Source organism: Mesoplodon bidens (assembly GCF_964165515.1).
Source record: "Mesoplodon bidens genome assembly, chromosome: 3".
Taxonomy (NCBI): Eukaryota; Metazoa; Chordata; class Mammalia; order Artiodactyla; family Ziphiidae; genus Mesoplodon; species Mesoplodon bidens.
The window spans coordinates 3,068,749-3,084,204 of record NC_138178.1 but is presented as its reverse complement, the minus strand read 5'-3'; the positions used below and the strand labels follow the sequence as shown (position 1 = coordinate 3,084,204).

The 15,456-nt window shown below is 45.3% G+C and overlaps 2 protein-coding genes across 18 annotated transcripts in view; one reads left to right on the top strand and one right to left on the bottom strand.

Annotated features, from left to right (window-relative positions):
* ZEB1 (zinc finger E-box binding homeobox 1) overlaps positions 1–8,011 on the bottom strand; it is a 195,329-nt gene extending 187,318 nt beyond the window's left edge. For both annotated transcript variants that reach the window (XM_081230059.1, XM_081230060.1), the window contains exon 1: positions 7,930–8,011. In XM_081230059.1, coding sequence (XP_081086185.1) covers positions 7,930–7,987 — 58 coding nt within the window. In that variant the 5' untranslated portion in view covers positions 7,988–8,011. The remainder of the gene's footprint in view (positions 1–7,929) is intronic.
* ZNF438 (zinc finger protein 438) overlaps positions 6,665–15,456 on the top strand; it is a 391,097-nt gene continuing 382,305 nt past the window's right edge. For 6 of the 16 annotated variants that reach the window (XM_081230085.1, XM_081230087.1, XM_081230086.1 and 3 more), the window contains exon 1: positions 7,411–7,708. The gene's annotated coding sequence lies outside the window, so the exon portion shown is untranslated. Of the gene's footprint in view, positions 7,034–7,409; positions 7,709–8,176; positions 8,330–15,456 lie in introns of those variants that run through there. The other 10 variants (XM_081230078.1, XM_081230074.1, XM_081230077.1 and 7 more) reach the window with 5 other exon arrangements.

Genomic DNA, 15,456 nt, shown 5'->3' with positions numbered 1-15,456 from the left:
GTGAGGGTTGGGAAGGACATGGTGAATGGGAGTTGAGGTAGGGAATGAAGAGGGAAAATTACAATCCAAATAATGGGAGTATATGCCTCTAAGCAGACCAGACCAACTCTCTGCACCTGAAATGTTCTAAGTGATATCGGCACATCAACTGTTAAATTTGATGGATTTATGGGAATAGATTAGAAATCCATTTTTATGAGATGATTGAGTATTCTACACAATACATTTGGTTTTTACTATGACAAATTTGAAAATTCGCAGCTTCTAGTTCTTCCTTGTTATCATCATAGATAAAACGGTCTAATAACGGAATACCAAGCTACTAGCCTGAGAAGCTATAACCTGGTCCAAGCAAACTAGTAATAGGAACTTGGCAAAGTCCTTTTAGCTCTTTGAATCTGTTTGCTTATCTGAAAAAAATGGATTCGGATGATTGTCCCGAATCCCTCCAGCTCCACAATTTTTATTTTCTTTTTCTTTTTTTAATTTTTATTTTCTTAATTTTTATTCATATGAAATTATTTTCTCTCTGCTCCAACTATTCCCTCCCCAGCAACCAAAAAATAAATAAATAAAAAACAAGAGTATCAAAAGAGATTTAGAAGAGTGATGTAGCAATAGGAATGAATAGCAACTTAGTTTTTTAGGGCAGAAAGGAGAAAACATTAGAGATACAGTGATGTTCAGAGAGCCTTGGCAAGTACCTAAGTCAGAGTGACGTTAACTTGAGCCCAGGTTCAGACACTCTATTCCGTTAAGGATTTTACTACCCACTACTCCACGCATCACCGCTGCCCCTTCTCAAAACACACATTATAGTCTCGTATGGAGTTTCTACTTGAAGGCCCTAAATTTCAGATTATCTGTATCAATTTTCAGATTAAAAATGATGATTCCCTAAAAGTCCCTTCCATATTAAAAATGTAAGATTCCAAGAGAATGATGAATTTTTTAATCAACAAACTGGTCACCCTGAGCATTTAATAAAAAACCAAGCATTCAATTAGATCTGTGGATTAAATGGATATGAAGACATTAAAAATAAGGGAAATTAGACTATATTGTGGCTTGGTGGCCATAAATAGTAACTGAGGTATCTAAAAAATAGTGGTGTCACATTTTATAAAAAGAAAATTGATATCACAATATTTAAAATATCTTTAAAAAGCTGGAATTAGAATATACCTAAAATTTTGAAACTGGAACATTTTAAAAGAGAAAAGAGATGTCTTGCAATATTTTTAGAATACAATAATAAACATGAGAAACTGACATCATTCCCATATTTATCTTCATTCACATTGAAGTTTAAATATGGATGGGGAAGGGGAGGGGGAAGGGGAGTGGGAATTAAGAGGTCACGAAACATCTGTTCCTAATAATTCCAGCACAGATGCAGTTGTTTCAGCAAAAGCGAGGATGAAGGTCCTCCACGCTGCCCTGCTATGAGGTCTTCCACCAACAGCTACAGTGCAGACCCCAAACCCTGCACATCAAGTCCCAGGAATACACAGAGTTGACTGTAGAAGAAAAATGTGTACATGGACAATTAACTGCATTCCCTATGTCTCCAGAGCACCTGTATTAAATAACAAGGAAATGTTTGACGAAATAAACAAGAGGAAAACAACTTCTTAGAGAATGAAAAATAAGAATCTAATAAAACGTTTCATAGCTGTAACGCAAGCATGGACTTGAATTCCGCTTTTTTGGCTGTTCCTTCTGGAATCTTTGGGTTTATCTACACCTAAATGATATACTCCAAAATACGTTTTAACAAAATTAATGAAGTGAGTTGTAAACATTAAATTTTTTTCTCTGAACACAATCCACAGGCAAACTTTACTCATTAGAGAGCACCGCGCTATTTAAGTATGTTGCCATACTTCCAAGAAACTCCGTTTCAGGTTAACAAGCAGTATAACCCACCCCATCACGTGCACAGCATACTGAAAAACTGTATTTGGTAAAATCGATGTCCTAAGAATGCTTCCTTTGCAGATACAATTCTTCAAACGCTGTCCCATAGAGATGTCTGTCAAAGGGTACAAACTTTCAATTATAACACGAATAAACTCCGGGGAACTGATGCACACACAGCATGAGGACACTAGTTAACAGAACTGTATGCTGTACGTGAAAGCTGCTATGAGAGTAGTTTTAATGTTCTCACCATGGCGACAACAGAGTGTAATTACGTGAGGTGAAGGGTGTGTTAACTAACCTTATCATGGCAAACGTGCAATCTATACATGTATCAAATCATCACACTGTACACCTTAAACTTACACAATGTTGTACACCTATTACATCTCAATAAAGCTGGAAAAACTTAGAAAAAAAGCCACTGTCCCAACCAAAGGAAAGATTATTTCCTATAGCAATGCTTGTATAACAGATCACATTTAATTTTAACCAGGGTTGCTACAGAACTTTTCCTACTATGTGTATATCCATTTATTGTCTACTTTTAATATAACTAGTTTAATGATCACTTAGCTAGTTATAGGCACAACATACAGCCTTTTAAAAAGTATTTTAAAAGATACATTTTATTATATTTCCTAATCAGGGTATCTTTCTAACTTAAAATATTTTACTTTTCTTTCAACAATGAACTTTTATTTGTTTTATTTAGCTCATAGCTCTTTTAGAGATGAACATACATTTCCCCATAAATTACTGATCATACTGCAAGGATTAAGAAACCTTTTTCAGTCCTAAATACTATTTCTACCATTTCACCAAGTCCTCTAACCTCTCATTGCACTTCCGCACACCAATGCGTATCTTCTTCCAACATCTGCATGACTTTTCTTCTCCTCCATTGCAATTCACTACAGGTAGTTAAGAGTAGCTAACAATATAATTCCACATGATATTGCATCTGTGTTTACATCTGGCTCTAATCACATGCTTACAAGTGATTTATACAGGGGAAAGCAAAAAAGGAGGGAAAAAAACACAAGTATGAGAAACAATTAAGTTGTTATTTTAAATGTATCATTCCCAACTTGATATAACTTTCTCACCACATGCTTCAAAGTTACTGAAATTGCAAACATAGGGTATGGCATTTCAAAAACACTGGATATAAGAAAGAAAAAAAAGTACTAACCAAATATTTCATATGCTCTTATACTAGGGTCATTTTAACAAGTGATTGGTACTTTCAATTTATAAGATAGTTTAAGTTTTGCTCCATGCTACAACTGTATATGTCATGGCTTTGTGGTAAAGTTCCTCAGTTCATAAAGAAATAAGTTGATAGTAACCAAACCTATTCACTACTGAGCTCTAGGAATTAGAAAACCACACTCAAGAACTGTGTCAGGAAATGTAAAATTATATTTACACACACACACACACACACACACTCTCTCTCTCTCTCTCTCTCGAAGAACTATGACACCCTAAAATGAGAAATTCACACAGGCTTACCTGATAATTCACATAATTCCTACTTATTTCAAGATAAAGAGTGTTACTGTTGCATTATGGTACTGGTGTTGGTGCATTTACAGAAATACCATTAAAAAATATTTAGGTAAAAATACCTAAAAAAAAATTAGGGAAGTAAATACTTCTAACATGTGACCTAATGAAAGGCTTCTAAAAGTTTACAGTAACATTAACATAATTATATAGACACAGACCAAAAAGACATAACTAAATACATTAAATCTCATGGAATATAAGTTACAATACCAATTTATATTTGTTGAAAAGAATTCTTTGAATACAAGCATACAATAATTAGTAAACTACAGAGACTCTTAAATGCATTTAAAACTTCAAAACAAATTTACATTCCTTAATTTACAATTGGTAAATTAAAAATTTATACACTACCTGAGTCTGAATCTTAATCAGAAGCGGAAGGAAAAGATAAAAATCACTAACATCTGAGTGACCGCTGGTAAATACCTTCTTCAGTAGTTGTCTGCCAACCCATGTATAGTTTTAAGTCTATGTAAGTTATGAAAAAATAATTACACAATATCACCGATCAGTCAATTTCAAATTTTCTTACCATATCCAACCATTTACATTGTATTTAATGTATTTCCAGGGATCTTACCATGAATGAAAAAGGAGATTTAAAAATATAGTATGAAAAAAATATACAGTAAGAATGCAAAATAAATATGGACCAATCATTACATATTCTTCTCTAAACCTAACAACATAAAACAAAACTTTCTTTAAAAAAGCAGTAATACAACTGGTCTAAAGCAAGACTAAATTGACAGCAATCTCAGTTGCAAGATTTAAAAAGACCAAATTTATACAACTGTTCAAGCTAGAACAATCCTACTTCTTTCCAGTCCTAGCAGACTAGAAAATGCTTATGCCTAATTCACCCAGGGCTAGTTTTAAATAAGGGTAAGACCCGGAATTATACTGAAGGTCCCTATCAAAGCAGAGGTCCCAAATCAATAGGAGATAGATAGGTTTATGGTATACTACACCAATAATCATTTTTGTTAGCATCCTCTACTGGTGGTTTCCAAAGACAGCAAGTAGAAATGCAAATGACAGAAGATATGTACCTGCCAGTCCATCTAGAGTGAATTCATCAGTATGTGGTCATTAGCAGCTAGAGTACATTTCTCAAGTAGATAAATAAATAAATAAATAACCACAAACAGGAGAAGTGCAAAATGAGAAGGCAGATTTTTAAAATACAGCAAACAAAGCATTACATTATAAACGGTAAAAAAAAAAAATCAATTTAAGCCACTAACATCATCACCATAGAGTTACTACATAAGGTTTCAGGCTTTGGCCAAGCCTTGCTCAACTGTTTTACCCCTGTCAAGTTACATTACTTGATGCTCCCATTAATATCCTACTCTGCAGATATATTCCAGAAAGGAAATTAAAATGTTTTACTGAAGGCTTAGCAAAAAATCTGCATGCCTTATTTTAAAATGAACAAAAAATTATTTACATATAAATTACAGCATAAAGTATCTCTATGACCACCTCCCACTGTATACATCATTTATTCCTTCATTAAAAAGATTTAAGAGTTAACATTTTCCAAGCGATTCTCTCCAATAAACAACTGCAACTTAAATATGACTGCGTTGCTAAGAAATCTTAACCAGCACCTATCCTGAGGTTTCACAACACAATGGCATACAACTTCATTTTTAATTTGCAAATCATGAGGCTTAATCAAATAGCGTGGCTGTAATAATCAGCAATGGATGAAATGCATCTGAGAACAAAAAGAAATACAAGGACAGAGCCAACACTGATGAAAATGGAAGATACCTGTAGTAGCACAGTGCTATCTGAAACACCTTTTGTTTTCTGAGAGTGATGCACACTGCAGACGAGACATTTTGTGCTAAACAGCCCCAAATCTGTTTCTCTAATAGTAAACACAAAGGAAAAACACTGACAGCAAGCGCGGTAAATAAATCGCTCCCTTGAGAATGAAAGCAGCAGACTGGAGGGGCTGACACGCGCAGGGGAAAACTAAACACCATCTTTTTCTACCTGCGCAAGTTGCCATTTGCTGCAGCCGTCCAGCAGCTCTCTTTCCTGCTGATTTCAAGTACCTTTCGGGATCGCTTTTTTCCCCTAAGTCAGCTGTTGATATGCCTTATGGGCGTAATATTCGTATCACAGGATCTTTAGGAGGAAAATCCATCCTTTCCTGCTCAGGTAAACATGTTTACAGCAGCTGCACAGACGCTGGGTGGTTCAGACTCACATGTCACACACATGTCGTCAGCAACAAGAAAAGCCCCTTTCTCTGGCGACGAACATTTTAAATAAGGTAAAACGCGAACAGCCCTTTCCAAACCAACTTACCTTTCATAAAGCCACAGCAGCAACAGCTCGATATAGCACACACACTATTTGACGCTAAAACAGGAAATTAAAATTGCAATAGCCTGTGCTCCGCTGCGGCCGTAACAAGTCATCTCTCCACAATGAGGACGCCCAATATTAGTTATCGATCATAACTAACGGAGGTCTTTAAAATACAAATGTGTATTTGGATAACTAACACCGTTCATGAAAGCGGTGATTCTAATGTCGACTCGAATATATTAAAATTACGTTTACGATTGGAAGGAAACATCTTGAAACCGCCTAAAACCTTCGTATCTGCTTCGAGACAGGAAATCCCACACAAAATCTGAAATTGCCAGGAAAGGTTACAAAACCTCGCGTTTCGCATCCCAGAGGGGAGGGAGAAAGGGGGCCCAGGCGTGGGGGTGGGGCGAGCGCCGGGGAGTTCTGACTTAAACCCGCATTTCCTCATTTTCTGGCGGACACGGCGATCCCATTTCAGGCGCCTTTATTTCCCGACTCTCAGAAACTCGTTTTAAAAATAACGCAGGAACCCACACGAGCCCCTCGGTCCGCTAGGTCCGTGCAATTCCTTATATAGACTCGGCCTCAGCCGGCGGCAGGGCCGTTGCCGCCCATTATTCTCCAAACAGGTACCGGGCGGGCGGGGGCTGCGCTCCAGCCTCGGCCCTGTCGCCGCAGGAACTGTCCAGACAATACCCACCAGCAGACGTTCGCTGCCGAGCGGTGGGCGGGCGGGCGGGCACAGCGGCGCCCGAGATAAGCAGACATGCAGTCAACTTACACCGTCTCTCCCAACTGCAAAAGGCGACTGTGCAAACCACCACCACATGTTCGGGGCTCGCGCTCGCTCTCTCGTCATTATTGTTATTTTTCTAAACTCTCACGCCAGGCAGGGCGGGTGTGCGTCCCCGGCGCAACGGCACTCATCAGTAAACACCGCGGCCCGCAGCGCAGGCAGCGGCGCCCCGCGTCCGTCGGTCCGGGCGCCCCTCCCCCACCCTCCTTCCACCCGAGACCCGGAGTGCCGTCCAAGCTCCGTTCGCCGGTTTCACGCCCCGCGCGTCCGGCCCAGGTAACAACTTCCCCAAACCGAAAGAGCACAAGGCAGGCGCACGCTCGGCACCCCATCCCGGCGCGGAGGAGGCGTCCTCCCGGGCGGGGACCTGTCTGCGGTGCTTCCCGGTCCCGAGACCAGGTAACAACTCCGCAAACCCGCCGCCCCCCGCGGCTCCCGCGGCCGCAGCTCTGCGCCCGCCCCGCCCGCCCGCGCCCCCGCCGGCTCCCCGCGGGACGCGGACCACGCTCGGGGCGCGGCGGCGGCCGCGGGCGCGGGAGAGGAAGGGCGCTGAGGCACCCGCGCCCCGCGCCGCGAAGCCCCGTCCCGCGCCGAGCGCGCCTCGCCGGCCGGTCCCAACTTTACCGCCGCCGGCCCGGCCCGGCCCGTCCGCCCGCCGCGCGCTCCGCGCCGCCCGCGCACACGCGCGCACGGACGACACGCAGCCCGCGGCCGCCGCGTCCCGCCGCCGCCCGCCCGGCCGAGCCGCGGGGCCCGAGCGCCGGCGCCGGCGGGGCTGCAGCGCGCGGAAGCTACTCTACACAGGCAGCGCCGGGCACAAGTTAGTTCCTCAGCTCCGGGGCCTCGGCGCCGCGGGGACGAAACGCCGAGGGCGCTGAGGAGGAGGGGAGGGGGGCGCCGAGGGGCACAAGAGTGGGGAAAAGTGCGGAAAGAAGCAACAGCCGCTCCCTCGGAGCCCAGAAAAGTGGACGCCGCGTCCCGGCCGCCCGCCTGCGCCGGGGATGCGGCGGCGGCGGCGGCTAACGGTCCAGCGAGGCGGCAGGGGCGGCGGGAGCCGCTAGGCGGAGAGACCAGGTAAGAGACATAACGGTTCAGGGAGAGCGGGCGGCCGCGGCGCGGCTCCCGAGGCGGCGGCCCGGAGGGGGGCAGAGAGCACTACTTTCTACTTTCCCACTCCACTTGGCCCGTCCCTACCCGGCCGCCCCCAGCCCGGCTCGCCCCCCTCGCCCCCGGGGGCGCCCCAGCCGCCCGGCTCCCCCTGACTCCGCCGCTCCCCGGTCCCCTCCGCCACTCACCGTTATTGCGCCGCGGGTTCGCCTGCTTTCTGCGCTTACACCTGGGGCCATCCGCCATGATCCTCTCGCTTGTGTCTAAATGCTCGAGTCACCTCCTCCCCCTCCCTCCCTCCCCCTTCCCCCCCGCCCCTCCGCCTCCACCCCTCCCCCCTCCCCACCGCACCTGGTTTACGACACTCGCGGCTTTACGACATCACCTTCCTTACACCTAGAGCCGCTCGCTCTACGGCCGGAACCTTGTTGCTAGGGAGAGGACGGTTTGCGGCCGCTGGGGGAGCGGCCGAGTTTGCATTGAGGGGCGAGGGAGAAGTTTCCCCCAGGTGTCGCGGGCTGGGGGCGGGGGCGCTGGGGAGCGGTGTGGACGTGGTCCGAAGGGCGACTGGCCGTCGGAGTGAGAAAGGTAAAGTAGGAGGCTCTGAACCGGCCACACCCGCCGCGGCCGCCAGGGGCACGATCGGGTCTGGCTGATTCTCCCCGGGATCCGGTGTCCTCGGAGCTGCCCCCGGAGTGGCCGGAGCGACCTGTCCTCCCTCCTCCTCACGGGGAGCTCACGCACCCCCGGCCTCCCGGGGACGCCCCGGGATCGGGGGCAGGCAGGTCCGGGGAGCGGCGAGGGGCTGGTTCGGGACACGCGGTGCCCGGGGAGAGGCCACCTGACCCCGCACGTCTGACTCTCTGCCCCTCCTCGGACGCACGGTTTTCCCCCGCGCGACCCGGGATGGGAAGTGACTTCAGCGAGATAGAAGCCCAGCTGGAGCGACGGAGGGGCGAGGAGTTCCGCTTGCGAGCCACCTCGGCGGTAACGCGGCCTGAGTAATGCCCACGCCGGCCTGTCTCACTTCCTCCTCCGCGCCGGGCGCTCACCTGCTGTCACCTCGGCCGCCCCCGCCCCCGGCCCCGGCCGGCCAGATCCGAGGCTTCCAGACTTAGAGCTGAGGTTATCAACAGGCCGCGATTTAGTACCTAGACGGGCAGCTGTGGCTGCGAAGGACCTTCCGGCAAGAAACGAGGGCCGGCGGGGGAGGTCTTCTCTGAGTTCTTTGTACAAGTTCGGGGACTTCTGAAGGGCCACGTAGATAACACCACAAATACCAAGGAAGTCAGGTCTTAAGTGCTCGGTAGGGACTTAGCTTTCCCCTCCTCCCCGCCTTCAAATGAGGAAATGTCTTTGGGACCAACCTTACGGAATAAGTGAGCCGGGCTGCACTTCGAATCGTGCAGTTCCAAGTGAACACGGTAAGAGATGACAGAGAAATTGAGGAGACCGGAGCGTGACGAAGTATGAGAAATAACCCAGTCACCTAGCACACTGCTGTCACAGTAGGTGCTCAATAAATTCATGCTTATAACTTCTGCCGTGCCTATGGCTGGACTTTTTTATTATGTTAATCTTCTAAACACTCTCCAGACTTTTAGAAGATTCATTAATAATCTCCTCACACCTTTCAACTGAAATAAATTTACAGCTGAAGTCTGGTAATTTAAAATTAGAAAGTTTAATCCTGAATATAGATGAAAATTCTCTCCCACGTTTGCTTTGGCATTTTGAGAAGTGAATGCATTATTTATTGGTGCGTGAAATGTGACTGTAAGTATCCCTTGCTATACGTTATGTCTATATGTCTGCTCCCTTCCTCAAGGCCACAACTAGAATCATCCGTCTTAATGATCATCTTAAGTACAGGCATCCCTGCCTTTCCTCAGTACCGTGTTAATTGACCGTGTACATGTGAGAACCAGAGCCACGTTCGTGCTTTGCTTGGTTCAAGTGGTGCTTTTTAAGAGCTATGTGATGTTCTTCAATTTCCTTCTGGATCAGCTTGTAGACTTTATCCTTTGCTGGCATCTCCCCACTCCCCCCGCCCCAGCGCACAGGCAGGCACACACACGCACAGCTTTTTTACAGCTACCCTAATTTCCAGTCAGAAAGGAAAAAACAAAACAAAACAAAACTTTCTAACTCTAGTGCATATTTCACTTACTTTTAAACTTAGGAAGTGTCACACGTCTTTCTGAGGTGCCTGTCCTGATCCCCCGACTAGGCTTTCTTCATTGTTCATCCTTACCTTGAAATCAGAGAGACAGAGTCAAGGGATAAGCCAAGTGGAAGTCATCTTCCTTACTTTAGTCGTTACTGGTTTAGTTAGTTTGGGCCAGACTATTCAACTTCTTGCGGACAGTTACCTTTTTTGTGTTTTGTTTTTGCTGGTTCATTTCTGTGCCCTTAGCACCTAGCAGAGTACCTAGTCACATAGCAGATGCTTGGTAGGTAACTATTTCTTTCAAAAGTTAGTATCGTTGACTTTTTCTGAATCTCTTCTTGGCTTTAAAGTAAGGGTTGTTTATCTGCCTTCATCACATTAGTTCTTAGGAGCAGTTGAAATCATGAATGTGCAAGCTGTTTTCTGTCGTTTATATTCTGCCTTATTTTGAGACTAATTGCTCTTGATTTTAGATTCTCCATAGTCATTTTTCCCAAATGATTAATCCCGATCACTTCTGGTTTTTAAATATGCACAGGAAATATTGATGTTCCAAATTTTCTAATACAGAATTTCAATTTTGCAAAATCCTACAGTAATTAGATATAGATTATAAATTTAATATGTGGTTAATGTGCTTATTTACTGTAATGTTCCCAAAATTATTGAACGCTAGACTGGAAAGAAAGCAGGCAAAAGTAAATCTCAAAATAGATGGCTGCTTTAAAGCTGATGCGTATGTGATGGTTGCTTTATCTCTTAAATGTAAGTAAAGAATTGGAAAAAATCTTTAGAATAACTTTAGAAAAGGAATTTCTAAATAAATGTGTTAAACTTTAGGTTTATTTAGTCAGTTATACCTCAATTTTTAAAAAATTAGGCTTACTTTATTCACACATGGTGGGGATACTAGTTAGAGTTTAGCATGGGTCCTGTATTGTTGTTGGTTTTTAGTAATCGTAGTGTCATTATACAGTATGTATTCAATATGTGCTCCTAGCCCTAATGTCACTGAAGTGGCAACACTGCTTCCAGGGAGCACTGGGATTGCACGTGCTGAAGGAGAGGTAGACTCTGCTAAAACTAAATTACTGTAATCTTTTCTAAGTTCACAGGGAAAATGTAAATGGGCAGAATATTTTCAGTGTTGAGTTTTTTTCTATAAATTTTTCATAAACCCCTTGCACCTGCTGTTTGCATTTCATGTAAGATTCATGTATAAGCTAGGATAAAATTTGACATGAAATTATTTTAAGTTTAAAATGTACATACTGCACAGTGTTCCACATGGAGCATATGATTTCCACGTACCTCACTTCCTGGACACATTTGAGAAGTAGAACATAATGTGATTCTATAATCTTTGTTAAAGTAAGAAATCGGTTATTTTCACGGCAAGTTAATATAGGTATTTCATGAAATAAGTTGACTTCGCTAACTTGTCAGGCTTTAATCTTAAAGTCTTGAGACATGTTGTCCATCAAAGGACAGCATGGAGAAGCCCCTGGAGAGCGGCCCTGCAGTCCGTGCTCAGTAGTGACTCTGGGTGTACATGGGTCACCATGCGTTGCAAGAGGGCAGTTCACCAAATTCTGCGTCACCAGATCAGGAAGGAAACAAGGCTACGGGGTGGCACAGAACCAACAGTTGTCCTGAGGACCCACACACGCTCTTCTAATGAAGCCTCCCAGGAGGTAATAATAGGGACAGGTGTTCTCCCCAAACCTCCCTGTGATTTTATTACATATTGCACCACAAAACTGTTTTTCCCTCTCTGGGGAATAAGGCTCCTATTTTTAATATAAGTCCATGAAATGTTAACCCATGGAGCTTCTAATCTGGGGGACAGTTTTTCAGGAACATGTCTAACATAGAGAGATGTTAAATATAAATAAACGTAGAGGGAGATAGATGTTTGAAGGCTGTTAATGAACATCCAAAAAGTAAAGCTGATCTTTTCCGTAAAGTCACAGTGATTAAAGCGATTGCATTCAAAGGCTGCCTCTACAGAAGAGAGATTACAGTTTCTGTTATTGAAATCACTTGTGAACATGAGTAGCATTTTTTTTCTTATACTTAACAACTGTAGATAGGTAATTTGTACTAGAGAGAAGGAAAGCAACATGCATATTTTGGATTTGAGGGAATTTTAAGAATCTACCGTGGTATCAGGGGTCTGATATCAGGTTTCTGATATTCTGTTTTGCTGTTTTTACCCCTTTGTCTCGATGCATTTCTTTTCTCTGGCATCTTGGCTTATTTTTAGCAGCCGACTGGTTCTGCTGCAGAGTATTGCTGTTTCTTTGACCTACAGTCCTAGCCTTCTGTATTCCACAGACCTTCAGTTATAATCACTGCCACTATTCAATCCTTTGAGTATACATGTTAAAAATATTTGCAGTCAATAACAGGTTTTAGATGTCCCACTACTGTGTTAAACTCACGTGGAAAAGTTGGCAATGAGAAACACACTGTGTTCAGACAGAGCCACAACTTTCAGGCCCCTGGTCGGGCCCTTCAGAAGTTCTTCCGTCTTCCGCCTCCATTTTTCTTCGCCCACTCTCTTTAGCCCACTTGCATAAGTAGATCACACCTGGGCCCCTCTCTGCTCTTTCATGTTTTAATCATTCTCTTCCTCCATCTTTCTTTGTCCCAGGTCTTGCCCAGATCTGTTTGGATCGATTCCCTTTTTCTTTTTGTTCAAGGCCTTTTGAATCATCCCCACCCTGTGAAACATCAGTACTTCTCCGTATTATGCTGGTTCTATCCTCTGTCCCTCAAAGTCCAGTCTCTGCCTTTCTGTGCTCTGAAAGGCTGATTCCTGTGGACCACATCACCCAGGCTCCTTTGCCCTTTGGTTTCTATTTGATTTCAGCCCATTTGGAGGCATTGGCAGATGATCAGAGGAAGGAAAGAGAGAGAGGTCAGGATATTAATTTCACCTTCCCCCACACTCCCTCCTGCCTGTCTGTGGCTTTTGGCAGGCGCCTGGCTCCTCTACCTAAGGCCGTGGCTCGGGTCAGACAGTCCTGTCCCATGGCTACAGGTCTTGGCAAGTTCCAGAAACTGCGCCTTCCCTTTGTCCTTTCAGGCCTAGAGAGGGTAATGGTTTCCTCCTGCTGTGAGTCCTTGGGTACTTTATCCCTTATTGGTTCCCCTAAAGCCTGCCCACGTCCATGTAAGTAGTCTCTTCATCAAACTCTCTGCGATTCACCCTTGGGGCATGCCATCTGCTTCCTGTCAGGCCCCTGAGTAGCACATGTCTAGAAATAAAATATGTTTTTAGCCTTACTTCTTTTTTTTATGATTAAGAATTTTTTTAAATTTTATTTATTTATTTTTGGCTGTGTTGGGTCTTCGTTGCTGCACGCGGGCTTTCTCTAGTTGCGACGAGCGGGGGCTACTCTTCGTTGAGGTGCGCGGGCTTCTCACTGTGGTGGCTTCTCGTTGCGGAGCACGGGCTCTAGGTGCGCAGGCTTCAGTAGTTGTGGCGCACGGGCTCTAGAGCGCAGGCTCGGTAGTTGTGGCACACGGGCTTAGTTGCTCTGCGGCATGTGGGATCTTCCAGGACCAGGGATCAAACCTGTGTCCCCTGCATTAGCAGGTAGATTCTTAACCCCTGCGCCTTATTTCTTATTAGTCAAGAATTCTGTTTCCATCGATTGTAACACTAGAGTCTGAATGTGATGTCATCACTGACAGGCATATACTCATGTTCTAATATGTGTACATGCAAAATCTGGCAAAGCTTAGGAATGTGCCAGAGTCTATGACATCGTAGTTATTCAGTTACTGTTTTTGAAATGAGGGCCCCTGCCTTGGTTGACCTGAAAGTAGGAGAGACTACTTTTAGATACTTAAACCGTGAGTGGGGGGGCATCACAGCACTACAGTATTAAGGTGGAGGTGGCTGGTTGTCCCCATAGGTTTCTTCCCCTTTTAACAATGGAACCTGCCACACTTGTCACGTGGCCCCTGGCATGGCCACTGCACATACCTCGCTGCTGCTGTGCCTCTCAGTCCTGGCCCGTGAGTTGTGAGTGATGCCCTGGTTGGTGAGGTCCCTCAAGAGGGAGCGGTTCACCATTCCTTAGAACTTCTCTTCTTGCTGGCTGGGATCAGACCTGCTGACGAGGGCTCCTTCAGGTTAAGGAAGGCACAGCAGCAAGACTGAAGGAGCCCAAGTCCTTGATGGTGTGGGAGTGCATAACCAGCCCTCGACTTCTGCCTCCAGAGCTCTGTTCTAGAGAGACAAGTAAACTTCGATCTTCTTCCAGCCGCTATTGTCTTAGAAAACTCTGCCATATGGAGCCAAGGTTAACCTTGTCTGATGTGTTTTAGGTATTGTGTTAGTTTCCTGTTGCTGCTATAAAAAAATTACCACCAACTTGGTGGCTTAAAACAACACAAATGTATTATCTTACAGTTCTGGATGTCAGAAGTCAGAGTGGGTCTCGCTGAGCTGGAATGAAGGTTTGGGCAGGATTGGGTTTCTTCGGAAGGCTCGAGGGGAGAACCCATTTCCCGGCCTTTTCCAGCTCTGAGGCCGCCCACGTTCCTTGACTTCTGGGCCTCCTCCGTCTTCTAGGCCAGCAGCCCAGGGCAGAGCCCATCCCGTGCCGCCAGCTTGCTAGCTCTGTTTCTGCCCGGCTCTTCCACATCTGAGGGCTTTTGTGGTTAAATTAGGTCCACCTGGATCATTCAAGGTATCTTCCATTTCAGTGTCAGCTGATAATGATTAGTGAGCTTAATCCCATCGGCAGCCTTAATTTCCCTTTGCCGTATGACCTAACATAACACACCGTCTGTGCCCCGGGGATTAGGGCATAGACGTCTTTGGGGGCCACTATTCTGCCTACCAGAGTATGCAAGCTCTCAGTTTCGTGACTGAGAAACATGTTTGTATCGATTAATTTGTTCATCTTTAATTGATAAGCAGCTTTAAAGCCTTTTGCTAAGTGGTCATTACTTTTTATGTAACATTGAACATCGTGCCACATGGAAGTTCTAATAATAATTCATTGGTTCATTTGTTCACCTAATACTCTGGCATTCTAATGTGACAGGCACTGTGTGGGGCTAGGAATGCCTAGTACGTACGGTCCCTGACCTCAAGCAGCTCACAGGTCTGTGGAAGAAACAAACTGACAAAGAGCCTGTTAACACGAGTGTCAGGTTGGTGTAGTACACACAGGGGAGACTTCTGAAGTACCCTGAAGTCAAGGAAGTCTTTCTTGAAGAAGTGATGGAATTTGTCGGGGGGAGCGGGGAAGAGTGTTAAAGGCAGAAGTGACAACAGAAGTCTCCGGATGCAAGTCTTGTGCTTTGGGGCAGGGGATGGGGGGCGGTAGGGGGTGTGAGGAGGTGGCAAATCCGACGGAGGGACCGCAGCAGATAAAACCCCACGTGCTCCAGAAGAGGCTGCAGAGGTGGGTAGGCAGGAGCCAGATCCCGTGACGGCGCTAAGGTTTGGGGACCTTATACTGACGAATTGTAAGCCATGGAAAGGTTTTTGTAAAGTCAAGGGTGTCCACGTCATATGTGT